The following is a 12,724-nucleotide window of genomic DNA, read 5'->3' as shown; positions in this document are numbered from 1 at the left end:
GAAACAATTCCATTCAATGACCATATATTTATTTAACATATAATCCAGGACTTAATGTCCTTAATAGAGACTCATAACCCGCCAATTCATAACCTAAACCTCCATCATAAATACCCATTCCCAGATTAAGCACGCTTTTCTTTTCCTGCATCATCATGCAAGTTCTGGCCTCCCAGACCCCGCCTCCTCTACATCCCGCCTCCAGGGGCTCAGAGGCGGAGGAAACGCCTCTCCTCCGCAACGACAGCCAATAGCAGCAGAAATGAGACACTTCGTGGCTATAATTGGTTTGAATGGAAACAGTGACAGATTGGTGGGCGAATCAGACGTTCGATCAGCCCGTTCCCCGCTACGGCCTAGTTCTGCTGCCGCAGCCGCTGCGTCCTGCGGTGAGAGTCGGGACGCGGACGCCGCAATGGCCCGCGCGCACAGGGAGGTGCTCACCCTTCAGCTCGGACACTACGCCAACTGCGTGGGGACTCACTGGTGGAATGTGCAGGTGAGGAGGTTCGTGGGAGGAGGGGGTACATCCGGACAATGTGTTCTTCAGCCAATAGAAGACAGAGGTAACGAAGTAGCCAATAGGATAAGAGATCTTTCAGGAAGAGACTCTGAAAAGAGGCGGGGACTGGCAAATAGGAAACAAGCATTGGCAAAGTAATAGGTCTGTTGTCAATGTTTGTTTTGTCATGTGTCTGTGACACGTAAAATATTCTCTTTGGCTGTGGATGTGCCCCTTGTGAAATGACTGAATGCGGTCACTCACAGTAAAGTTAATCAGTGAGTCAAGTGGGATGAGCCACTGTCCCATGCTGCATGCTTTTGTGGGTGGTATAAAAAAATAATAGGCCGCAATAGACAACTAGTTTGAGATGGCAGAAAGCCCCAATAAACAGGCATAAGCATATCATTTTAGAGAATCAAAAGGTCGAGTCTAAAGCAGGTCCTAAACAAACATTCTGAAGACCAATAGGTCTTTCCTTTGACACCTACTGACTTGTCAGTGTTTTTTTTTACCCATGCTGTGCAGCAGGCCTAATTAAGGGGGATAAAAAGCCTATGACAGTCTGAGTTGGACTGGTGGTAAATTAAAAGAAAAAAATGTGCAAAAGTGTCTTTTTTTTAAGTGCAGGTTGGGGGAGCATAATAGAGAGTGTAGGGTGGCTGAGCTATATGCAGGGTATAGGTGGGACTCACACGGGTGCTGAAAGCAACGGGCATCAGTCATAGAGGGAGAGATGGGTTGGGAGAAGCAACACGGTGGGGGAGCAACAAGCAACTCGGGGTTGCGGAAAAAAAGCAATGGGTATAATTCCGGGTCTCTTGTTTCTTATTCCATCCACAGCAGTCACAAAAGGAGGGTGCCGGTGGGGGGGAAGCAACATGAGAGGTCAGGTGTTGGGGGGCAAGAGGGCAACGTGCGGTGGAAAAGCAACAGGAGAGAAAGCAATGATAGAGGGGACCCCCTGATACCAAGACTTCAAATTTGACGGATCAACAGAAGGAGTGGACAAGGAAGAGTTCTGTCACAAGAACTGAGGAGCAATGACTGACTTGACGCAAACCCTGCCAGCCTGACTTGGCGCCAACCCTGCCAGCCTGACTGCTGCCCCCAATAATCGCAGAACAATGCAGACTCGTCCTGCCGCTGTGCAGTCTCCAAGAGACCCGAAGGGCTGCCAGTGCTTCACTAATTGCCTGAAGAAACTCCCTTGGAGTAGAGGAGGTATTCCCCTGTAGCCGCAGTCACCAAAGATACAAGGTGCAGTCCCTCGAGTTGCCGCTCCCCGCCCAGCCTGACGCAGCAGCTCCCCAGGAAGAGGAACCTATGCTCCTGAAGGTCATTTCTGTCTCCCCACCGAGTGAGAGGGCAATAGGACCAACTGGAGCCGCATAGGACCAATACCTGGGTACCAGACCCCTTGCAGCAGCCAAGTCTCATTGTGTCCAGTCCAGACATCAACACAGAGGAAAACTGGCCTGCACGTTGAGGGACTTAAGGGACAGTGAGTACCACATAGAGCGTGGCTAAGCTGTCCTTTTTGCCCCTCATGTAGAAAACAAAAACAAAGAAGTGTGTCTGTGACCGACGCCTCAAAGCACCTATTCACTGTACTCCTGAGTCCAAGGGAGGTGACAGTGCTAACGGTGTCCCCAGACTCACAAGAGCCAAGCCCACGCTTGGGTTTGCCCAGACTGGACTTCCAGTCACTGCCTGCAGTCTCTTTCTGCAAGCCCCCTCCAACCACGGGAGACTCCTACACCGGATTCTGACTCCAGAAGACATCAATGTACCTGAGCCCCACAGCCAGAGGATAAGTGGAGCAAGGGTGTGTGTCCCTATCTGCCCAAGGATCTCAAGGGTCGAGCTCCCTTGTGGGTTGCCCGGGACTGGTCCCCAGTCCCTGCTTGCAGCCTCTATGTACCCGGACTGTTCTCCCACTGAAGTGAAGACACCGGACGCCGTGACACATCTCTGCACCCGGGCACCCCAGAGCCTTCCAATGTGACCAGTTGGTGTGGCCTTCAACCTTTCCCCATACTCGCCTTCAGTTCAGAAAATAGTCCCGTAAGTTCCTGACAAGTCCCCGAATGCAATACATGTTTTTCCTCCTTCGGATAACATTACTGATCCAGAAAATGCACCAAGTGTTCATTTCTGAAAACTGTAAAAAATCATACCTCAAAAAGTACTTCCCCGATTTCGATGATCTTTGTATCTAAATTGATATATAAGTATGTATTTTTTAATAAATCGGTGTCAGATTTCTGTATTGAGTGTGGTCTCACATACTGCCTTTGTGTGTCTAATAAATGCTTAGCACTACCCTCTGATTAGCCGAACTGTTTGGCCATACTACCACAAAAGAGAGCACTTGGGGAGTCATTTGTGCCTCTGTAATTCCTTTGGGGTTTGCCTGGACTCTTTACAAAGTGCACCTCGTTTTGGTCCACAGTATAAAGAGCCAGCTTCCTACACTCACTAAGGTAGACAAACGACTGACAACATTTTACTAAGTAGCACGTCAGTGTGACTGAAAAGTCTACTCCCTTCAAATGAAAGAGTCTGTAGGAGGGCTCCCACAGAGGTGTTGCTTCCTGAAGCTTTGGCAGCTCACAGGAACCACTTACTACCATGGAGAGCTCTCAACAGAGGTGCATTTTGAGTTCAGGGTCTAGCCCTTGCCGCCAGGTGTGACGTTTAGGCTGACCATAACCTGACTCCTAATGTTGAGTCTCACCCGATGACTGAGAATGATGGCTGTGCATTCTGTGAGTTGTCTTTTTCCTTCACACCAGTTGGTTTAAACCAGCTAATAACAATGCTTTGCTGTCAGTGTAGGATAAGCAATGATGAAGGGTAAGACATTTTGACATTTATTGTAGCGCCATGGGAAAGCCAGAAGGTGTCTCAGAATATGGGTAATGTGTACGGCATTCGTTGTAGCTTTCATGAGAAATGGTGTGGGCTAGCTTGTGACCCCGAGAAAACCTACTGCAATTTTGGGGAGTATGAATAATAGGACATTTCCTGCATCCATACATTGAAGGAACTGTGGCTTGTATTGGTGCTCTGATGGGAGCCAACAACAAAGATGGTCATGAGAGTGCGCAACGTGGAAGCACATTGATGTGAGATGGCAACAAGGAAAGGTACTGAGGGTCTTTGAGAAATCCTTGTTGCAGGACATTGGCAGCACTTGTTCCTTGGGGCGGGAGTGTGGATAGCTGATGTATATCCTGTGAAGCCGGGGCTCATAGGAGCATAGCAGATATGTATTTAGTTCGCTGGGTAATTTTCCGAAGCCAATTCCGTATTGTTGAGCAGAGGTTGTAACATGGTACAGCCTAGAGACTGGTTTTGTCTCTGTTAGGTAGGGGCTAGCCACTGGTGTTTGGCCTTCAAAGAAAAAGCTTATGTCCCTGTAGTAGCAGGAGCTCTGTGTCTGGTGAGGATGATGCACTCGTCATGAAGCAGTTGTTGATGCATGTGTCTTCTCTACAGGATGCTGCCCTCTGTTACGAGTCTCAGGCCAAGCATCCAGACCCGGAGATCTGCCACGATGTCATGTTCCGTGTTGGAGTGACAGCCAGCGGACAGGAGGCCTACATCCCCCGCCTGATACTCATGGACCTGAAAGGTATCTGTGGCCCAACACGCATGCAAGGCTGGAAGCATCATTATCATAAACATGCCTTGGCATTACTTTTTCACACACATGCCTTCTCATTGGCTCCTGTCATTCACAAAGCAACCCAAAGGACTGCGTCTCACATGCACCACTGATGAAGCGCTCGTCACACAAACTAGACTGAAGGAACCCCGTCATTTGCACACTGTTGGTAACTTCAATCGGTCTTGCCTGTGGGACGTTATATATATTTAGCTATGCAGCACATTAGTCTGGGTGATGAAACCTCTACTGTTCTTTAACATGGAGGGAAAGTAAGCACCAAACTGTGTGACACGCCAGGTATGGGAATACATTGAGAGAAATATTGCCTTTCAGCGGGAAATTGTATAGTTTTAATATAAAATCAGGGCCTTCGGTGGGCATATCACTGAAAATACAAGATTTAAAAAATATATTATTGTCCACCGGTGCTCGGGGAAGACACTTTCTTTCGACTGGAATCTAGAGAATGCTAAATCGATTCTGGTATTTTACTGACGTCTGCTGGTCGTTTTCTATCAAGCAAGTTAAATAGAGGCAGTGGCCAGAAAAATAGGAAAAAGAAAGTCCCTCAGCAGCAAGCAATTCTGGTATTTTACTGACCTCTGCTGGTCGTTTTCTATCAAGACAGTTAATTAGACACAGTTGAACAGAAAAAAAGTCCCTAAGCGGAAACAGACATGTCAAAGTACATACACATATAAGTATATACTAAAGTACATAAGTATATACTAAAGTACATAAGTATATACTAAAGTATATACAAGAGGTCTTGAATGCTCAACCTAAAAAGGGGAGAGGCTGATACAGAGGATGCTGTCCACGCTTTTATCCACGGTTCTCCAGTAAATTACCTACATAAGCTATCCCCAAAAAGGAACACCACAATTGAAGTCTAGAGGCCACTAAGGTGAAATTACATATTTACATTTTTGTGGATTTCCAGATGCAAAAAGGCATTTCCCGTGGATTAATATTAAAAACAAAAGAATGAGACTTAAATTCTTACTAGGTAAAAATTATTATTATTATTTATACAGAAATGCAGACAAAATTCCTGCTTTAAAGCATGATTTGGATCACTACCTCCTACTCTCACACAACTGCAGAACTCCATGTTGCTCATCTGCTAATCCAGGGTCCTACTTGCGTAGAACCTCTGGTGAGACCCACATCAATCATACACCCACTACTAGAAAGCCACGTCATTCACATGCTCTTGGTTGATGCCCAAGACTTTTTATTGATATGGTTTGCTGAACGTTATGTTCCACATTCCAGTTAAAATCGTATCGCGTTACAAAATGTACACAAATCAAAATTTCAAAATTCATTCAGTTTATACTGTGGATTCTTATATAAACAAATCAACTGGTTATATTGCTAAATTAGATAAAGTATCTCCAAGTCTTATTAAACCTCTTAGCTTATAAATGTCCTTATATATGAAAATCTGTTAGTATCTGGCAGTATTTTCTTCACGACTCATCACGATAATTAGTTGAGCATTCCCTGAGTGCTACTTGAAACTACCTCCTGGATTTTTCCAATTGTTTTGTGACCTTCTGCTTCAAAATACACGTATTGGGGTCACCCCCAAATGTTCTCCGTCACAAGACTCTGGTTGTACCTTCTCATTCGTCTGTGGTTGTATTTACCCGAATCAGTTCACACACTTCTACTGTTGACTTCATTAAATATATATTCACAGTTCCAAATTAATGCCTGGCCAATGTTTATGTATTAAAGAGCTATAAAATAAAACTGCTATATTTAGGATTATTAGATATGGTATGTTTTTAATGTTATGTCCAGCTTTTCTTACTAGGGATCAGTTTAGTTTGAGAAATCAAGAGCTTGCTTCGCACAGTGTGTGTGTCTTTGTGGTCTGAAAAAGTGCAGTGGTCCTGAAACCTATGAGGAGAGAAAAGGAGTAGTTTCTTACCTGTAACTCTAGTTCTGTAGTAGGGGTATCTCTGTTATAGTCATAATCTAGTGAATCTAGCTCATGTGCGGGGACCCCGGAGCAATCAAAAATAATCTATTAAGCTGTCTTCTGTGCAGTCCTGCATAGACACTTAAGAGAAAATTAAAGACAGATAATGCAGCCTATACATGCAAGGCTACACTGTCCAGTACTTCAACTAGAAATGCAAAGGATATTCCACCAATATCACATTTAAACTGGTCTGCCAGGTTTCACCATGGAAAACACTTCCCCCCCTTCACCAAATCCTTGGAATGATAGAGAAGAAGGACAGGACAGACAAGCTCCCATTGGCTGCCATTATGTGGCTTAAAAAGGGATACCGTGCCTTTAAGGAAACTTTCCAGAACTCTCCTGGTATCCCAGAATGCACAGCAACTCCCTCCACTTTCAGTTCTTTTTGGTGGTGTATACAGCTAGACCTATAGCATTCATCATTTTATCCTTTTCTCCACCGGGGAGGAGGGCGGGCGCTTATGACTATAACAGAGATACCCCTACTACAGAACTGGAGTTACAGGTAAGAAACTACTCCTTCTGTAGTAGGGGATCTCTGTGTATAGTCATAATCTAGTGAATAGAATGGCAAGCCCATCCAAAAATAACCTGGCGGTGGAGAAAAATAAGGCAACACCGCTACTGTGCAAACAGATTTCTCAATGAAGCCTGCCCAACCTGAGCATCTGCTCTGGCATCAGAGTCCAGACAGTAATGCTTAGCAAATGTATGGACCGACTTCCAAGTGGCAGCTTTGCAGATCTCTGCAATGGGAACATTACGAAGCAAAGCTGTTGTAGCCGCTTTGCCCCTGGTGGAATGAGACTTAGGCTTACCCCCTAAGGTCTTATTCGCTTTCCGATAACAGAGCTGGATAAAAGACACAATCCACCTAGAGATGGACTGTTTCGAAGTAGCCAGACCAGTCTTAACCGACCCATAGTTGACAAACAATTGGTCGGACCTGCGAATGTCTTTGGTTTTATCCAGATAGAATTTTAACACCCTTCTGACATCCAGGGAATGAAGAGACCTTTCCGCTGGAGTGGAAGGATTCTGGAAAAAAGTTGGTAAAGTTATAGCCTGATTAACATGAAAATCAGAAATCACCTTGGGAAGGAACTTAGGGTGAGTACGCATAACAACCTTAGCAGCATGAAATACAGTATAAGGTTCCTGGCAACTTAATGCCTGAATCTCACTCACCCTACGGGCCGATGTAATGGCCACGAGGAACGCCGCCTTCCAAGACAGGTGCTGCAGTGAAGCCTTGTGAATAGGCTCGAAAGGTTCCTTCATCAGCCTGGACAGCACCCCATTCAGTTCCCATGCAGGCGAAGGAAGCCGAACAGGAGGGAACACCTTCTTCAACCCTTCCAAAAAATCCTTAATCACAGGAATCTGGAAGAAGGATGTCTGCGAAGGGCATTTCCTGTACTCAGTCAACGCAGCCAGATGAACCTCAATGGAATGGAAATTAAGTCCAGACTGAGCTAAATGCAGAAGGTATGGAAGGATGACATCTTCCTTGCAGGTAGTCGGATCATAGTTCTTAGACGTGCACCAGATGCAGAATCTCTTCCATTTGTAAGCATAAGAGGTCCTAGTAGATGGCCTCTTAGCCTCCTTCAATATGTCCATGCAATCCTCAGGAAGATTCAAGTGGCCATATTGCACTATCTCAGGAGCCATGCCGCCAAACTCAACGACGAGAGGTTGGGGTGCACCATCTGCCCCCCCGAACTTCGTGAGCAGGTCCGGCTGACACGGCAACCGCCGATGAGGCAGGATCGACCGATGAAGCAGGTCCGTGAACCTAAATATATATATATTGATATTCCCCCGTGGTCAATTCATAATTTCATAAACGGCAAAAGCTCACAAATTAGGTCAAATGACCCTCAATTTAGACATAGGCACAACAATATTTGTTCTCTTATTTTTACATATTTTATTTCTTTTTTCTTTTGTAGTATATCAAAAATATTTTAAAATGCTTTTTTTCTTTTTTCTTCCTTATGTGTACATCAATTCATGGACATGAGTCATAATCCAAACATTATTAATAGTTCAGTGAACAATACCTTAAGTTTTGCAATGTATTAAAAAAAAACAATTAATTTATAATGAAAAAGTTGGCACCCTGTCTTCCACACACCAACTAACATACACACTTACTCATTCATACAACTCTACACTCTACCGAATTCTAAACAATTTCTAAGGTTGGAGGTAACACAGATATTATTTGTCTAACGCCAGGTCTACGCGCGTTTCGGTGGGTTCAGACCACCTTCCTCAGGACCAGATCAGAAAGAGTTTTGCTCTCCTCTCTCGATGTGTGTGTTCAGGGTACCTGAAAGTACAAACACAGTATAATGTTCCCATAACTAAACCTTAATCGAAGGACATTTGATTAAATCTATACTATTTCATCTCTTAGTTTCTTAGTACATTAGCTATGAGGCATCATGTTACACCCTATGGTAGGTAACACCATCAATTAAAAAACAGATTTCTTGGGGGAAGTGAGCACTGGGTTATTACATTTGAAAACAAAAATACATTATGTCCTAAACATCATCTTCTTTTTAAAAAGACTAAAGGTCAATCCACTTATAACCCATCATGCCTGACACAGTAATTTATCTCAATCTGGTCTAACCTTGAGCATGACGATGCAATCATGTGTCCAAGATCTGTTACGTGCAGGTTTTCACTTTTCCTTAGACACAGAACAGCAATGCCTAAAGGACAGACATATTTCAGAGACCTATTTTCAGGGTCTTTAGCAAGTTAGGTACCACCATAATAGTGAAAAGAAGGGACGCTTACCCCAGATTTATTGTGAATATGTCGTTTTTGGGGACTAATCTTTATCTTAGTTTATACGGCCGAACAGGATGATTATATGGATGAGGCTTTCATTTTTCGTTGCTATAAATGAGATGAAATGAGCTCAGGTTGTATCACTGTTTCTACATGTTGTTCTATTATTTCTAACACCTAAAATATGTTCTTACCTCAGATTTATCACAGATGGGTCGATTAGGGGATGGTTCTTTTATCTTAGTACGTAGGTGCAGGGCTAGATGGTTATTGCTCCATGGCTCTCATTTTTGTTCACCTTAAACACAATAGGCTAAGTTTGTAACATTTGTTCTACATAATTCTGGATTGGTTGCATTAATTAAAGGTATATATTTAACTAACCTTCATTAGTTTCAAAATGAGTGTGATCTTAGGTCTTCATATTTTTCATACGTGATTCATGATGGATTGCTTCCAATTCTTCGTTCTCAGGGTTGGCAAAATCTATGATTCAAAAGTTGCCTTTATATAATAGCCAATGGTGTATTTATCTGATTTTTACTCATGAGTATTCACTAATCTAGGTAGTTGCCCACACGCCCACCATTTGTTTATTTTAAATTTCTAAATGTAAGTTATTACCCACATGAATTTTCGTGAGTGGTACCAAAAGGAAACACTCAGAGAAAATCACCTGTGTCATTAATCACTCATCACTGAACTATAAAATTAAGAACATAATCAACAAAAACTGGAGCATACTAGAAACAGAGGAGAGTGAGACTTTTGCATGCAAACCCCTGGTGGCATATAGAAGGAACAAAAATCTAAAAGATCGCTTAGTTCACACTAGGAATAAACAAAGATAGGAAGTTTTCAAACCTCCGTAACAGGACAGAATCCGGTACTGGGGAACCACAAATGTGGATCCTGTCATGCCTGTGATGCCGCAATCGTAACTGAGTCACTGAACTATAACAACGCCAACGGGACACTGAGAACACTGACAAACTGCAGGAGTAGTAATATTGTTTATACAATACTATGTCCATGTGGTCTCGCCTACATTGGTGAAACTGGTAGGGAATTTCGTATTAGATTCAGCGAACATAAATCAGCAGTGAGAATGAGGAAAACATCAGCACCCATGGTGCAACACTGTATAGACCTGAACCACAATGAAGCCGAGTTACGGTGGTGTATCTTAGAAAAAGTGCAACACAAAACAGGCCAGTTAATGGAACAAACTCGGAGAAAACGTGAGAGCTTCTGGATTTTCCAATTTGATAGTGTACGTAGGGGACTAAATGAAAATATAGCTTGGTTCATTACAAAAAATACATAAATGTGCAAAAGCAAGCTATATACATTAAAAAGAAGTGATTTAATGTAAATACCTCTGAGCATGGGATTCAAAACCTGAAAAGAGGCGAGAGTCTATGATATACTGGCCAATGGATGAGATAACAATCATTATACGTGGGAGAGACTATTCATTAATTTAAGTGAATTTACAATCCTGGTAGATAAGACGTAGCTGGAAATATTGGATTATCTCCTCTTTCTACTAAAAACTTCAAAACACGACGGCTCTTCTAACAATAAAGATTATTGAAACATCAAGCCATCCTTTCAAAAGAATAAAGTATTATGTGGACAACATTGTAACAGTGTTGGCTAAGACTTGTAATACTGTGTAATATTATGTGTAAAACATTGTATCAGTGTTAGTGAATATCAGTAACACTACCCTGCTCCAAGATGGCGACCGTATCCACAAACAGGAAATGTAGCTCTGCATGGGAGCGTGACAGAGCGAGTACTAACTACTTCCGGGTCTTTGAATGCCGAAAAAAAGTAAAACCCGTGAATTCCTAGAACCTACTTAAGGCTCTGGATCCAACTGACCATAGTCACGTCGGGCGAATAGGAGAGACGGGGCAGGACGGCCGTATACTGCGGTAATACTAACATAATCAGGTACGAGCGCTGTGCCATGTGAATATTACGAGACTAGCTATCTCCCCGCCACGTATAGCGAGTAGTATGCTCCAATTGATTACTATCGAACTCATGCATAACAACTAATAACGTGTTAGGTAACCCTTAACTTACCTTCAATATCGAAAATTCATGTGGGTAATAACTTACATTTAGAAATTTAAAATAAACAAATGGTGGGCGTGTGGGCAACTACCTAGATTAGTGAATACTCATGAGTAAAAATCAGATAAATACACCATTGGCTATTATATAAAGGCAACTTTTGAATCATAGATTTTGCCAACCCTGAGAACGAAGAATTGGAAGCAATCCATCATGAATCACGTATGAAAAATATGAAGACCTAAGATCACACTCGTTTTGAAACTAATGAAGGTTAGTTAAATATATACCTTTAATTGATGCAACCAATCCAGAATTATGTAGAACAAATGTTACAAACTTAGCCTATTGTGTTTAAGGTGAACAAAAATGAGAGCCATGGAGCAATAACCATCTAGCCCTGCACCTACGTACTAAGATAAAAGAACCATCCCCTAATCGACCCATCTGTGATAAATCTGAGGTAAGAACATATTTTAGGTGTTAGAAATAATAGAACAACATGTAGAAACAGTGATACAACCTGAGCTCATTTCATCTTATTTATAGCAACGAAAAATGAAAGCCTCATCCATATAATCATCCTGTTCGGCCGTATAAACTAAGATAAAGATAAGTCCCCAAAAACGACATATTCACAATAAATCTGGGGTAAGCATCCCTTCTTTTCACTATTATGGTGGTACCTAACTTTCTAAAGACCCTGAAAATAGGTCTCTGAAATATGTCTGTCCTTTAGGCATTGCTGTTCTGTGTCTAAGGAAAAGTGAAAACCTGCACGTAACAGATCTTGGACACATGATTGCATCGTCATGCTCAAGGTTAGACCAGATTGAGATAAATTACTGTGTCAGGCATGATGGGTTATAAGTGGATTGACCTTTAGTCTTTTTAAAAAGAAGATGATGTTTAGGACATAATGTATTTTTGTTTTCAAATGTAATAACCCAGTGCTCACTTCCCCCAAGAAATCTGTTTTTTAATTGATGGTGTTACCTACCATAGGGTGTAACATGATGCCTCATAGCTAATGTACTAAGAAACTAAGAGATGAAATAGTATAGATTTAATCAAATGTCCTTCCATTAAGGTTTAGTTATGGGTACATTATCCTGTGTTTGTACTTTCAGGTACCCTGAACACACACATCGAGAGAGGAGAGCAAAACTCTTTCTGATCTGGTCCTGAGGAAGGTGGTCTGAACCCACCGAAACGCGCGTAGACCTGGCGTTACACAAATAATATCTGTGTTACCTCCAACCTTAGAAATTGTTTAGAATTCGGTAGAGTGTAGAGTTGTATGAATGAGTAAGTGTGTATGTTAGTTGGTGTGTGGAAGACAGGGTGCCAACTTTTTCATTATAAATTAATTGTTTTTTTTTAATACATTGCAAAACTTATGGTATTGTTCACTGAACTATTAATAATGTTTGGATTATGACTCATGTCCATGAATTGATGTACACATAAGGAAGAAAAAAGAAAAAAAGCATTTTAAAATATTTTTGATATACTACAAAAGAAAAAAGAAATAAAATATGTAAAAATAAGAGAACTAATATTGTTGTGCCTATGTCTAAATTGAGGGTCATTTGACCTAATTTGTGAGCTTTTGCCGTTTATGAAATTATGAATTGACCACGGGGGA

At 42.2% G+C, this 12,724-nt stretch overlaps 1 protein-coding gene across 2 annotated transcripts in view; it reads left to right on the top strand.

The window, feature by feature from the left end:
• The first annotated feature begins 272 nt into the window (after positions 1 to 272).
• Positions 273 to 12,724, top strand: part of MSTO1 (misato mitochondrial distribution and morphology regulator 1) — an 88,726-nt gene continuing 76,274 nt past the window's right edge. The window contains exons 1-2 of one of the 2 annotated variants that reach the window (XM_078668556.1): positions 273 to 499; positions 4,007 to 4,142. In XM_078668556.1, the coding sequence (XP_078524682.1) occupies positions 416 to 499; positions 4,007 to 4,142 (220 nt within the window). In that variant the 5' untranslated portion in view covers positions 273 to 415. The remainder of the gene's footprint in view (positions 500 to 4,006; positions 4,143 to 12,724) is intronic. The other variant, XM_078668555.1, reaches the window with a different exon arrangement.

Source organism: Lissotriton helveticus, chromosome 12 (assembly GCF_964261635.1).
Source record: "Lissotriton helveticus chromosome 12, aLisHel1.1, whole genome shotgun sequence".
Classification (NCBI taxonomy): domain Eukaryota; kingdom Metazoa; phylum Chordata; class Amphibia; order Caudata; family Salamandridae; genus Lissotriton; species Lissotriton helveticus.
This window is presented reverse-complemented; position numbering and strand designations above follow the sequence as displayed.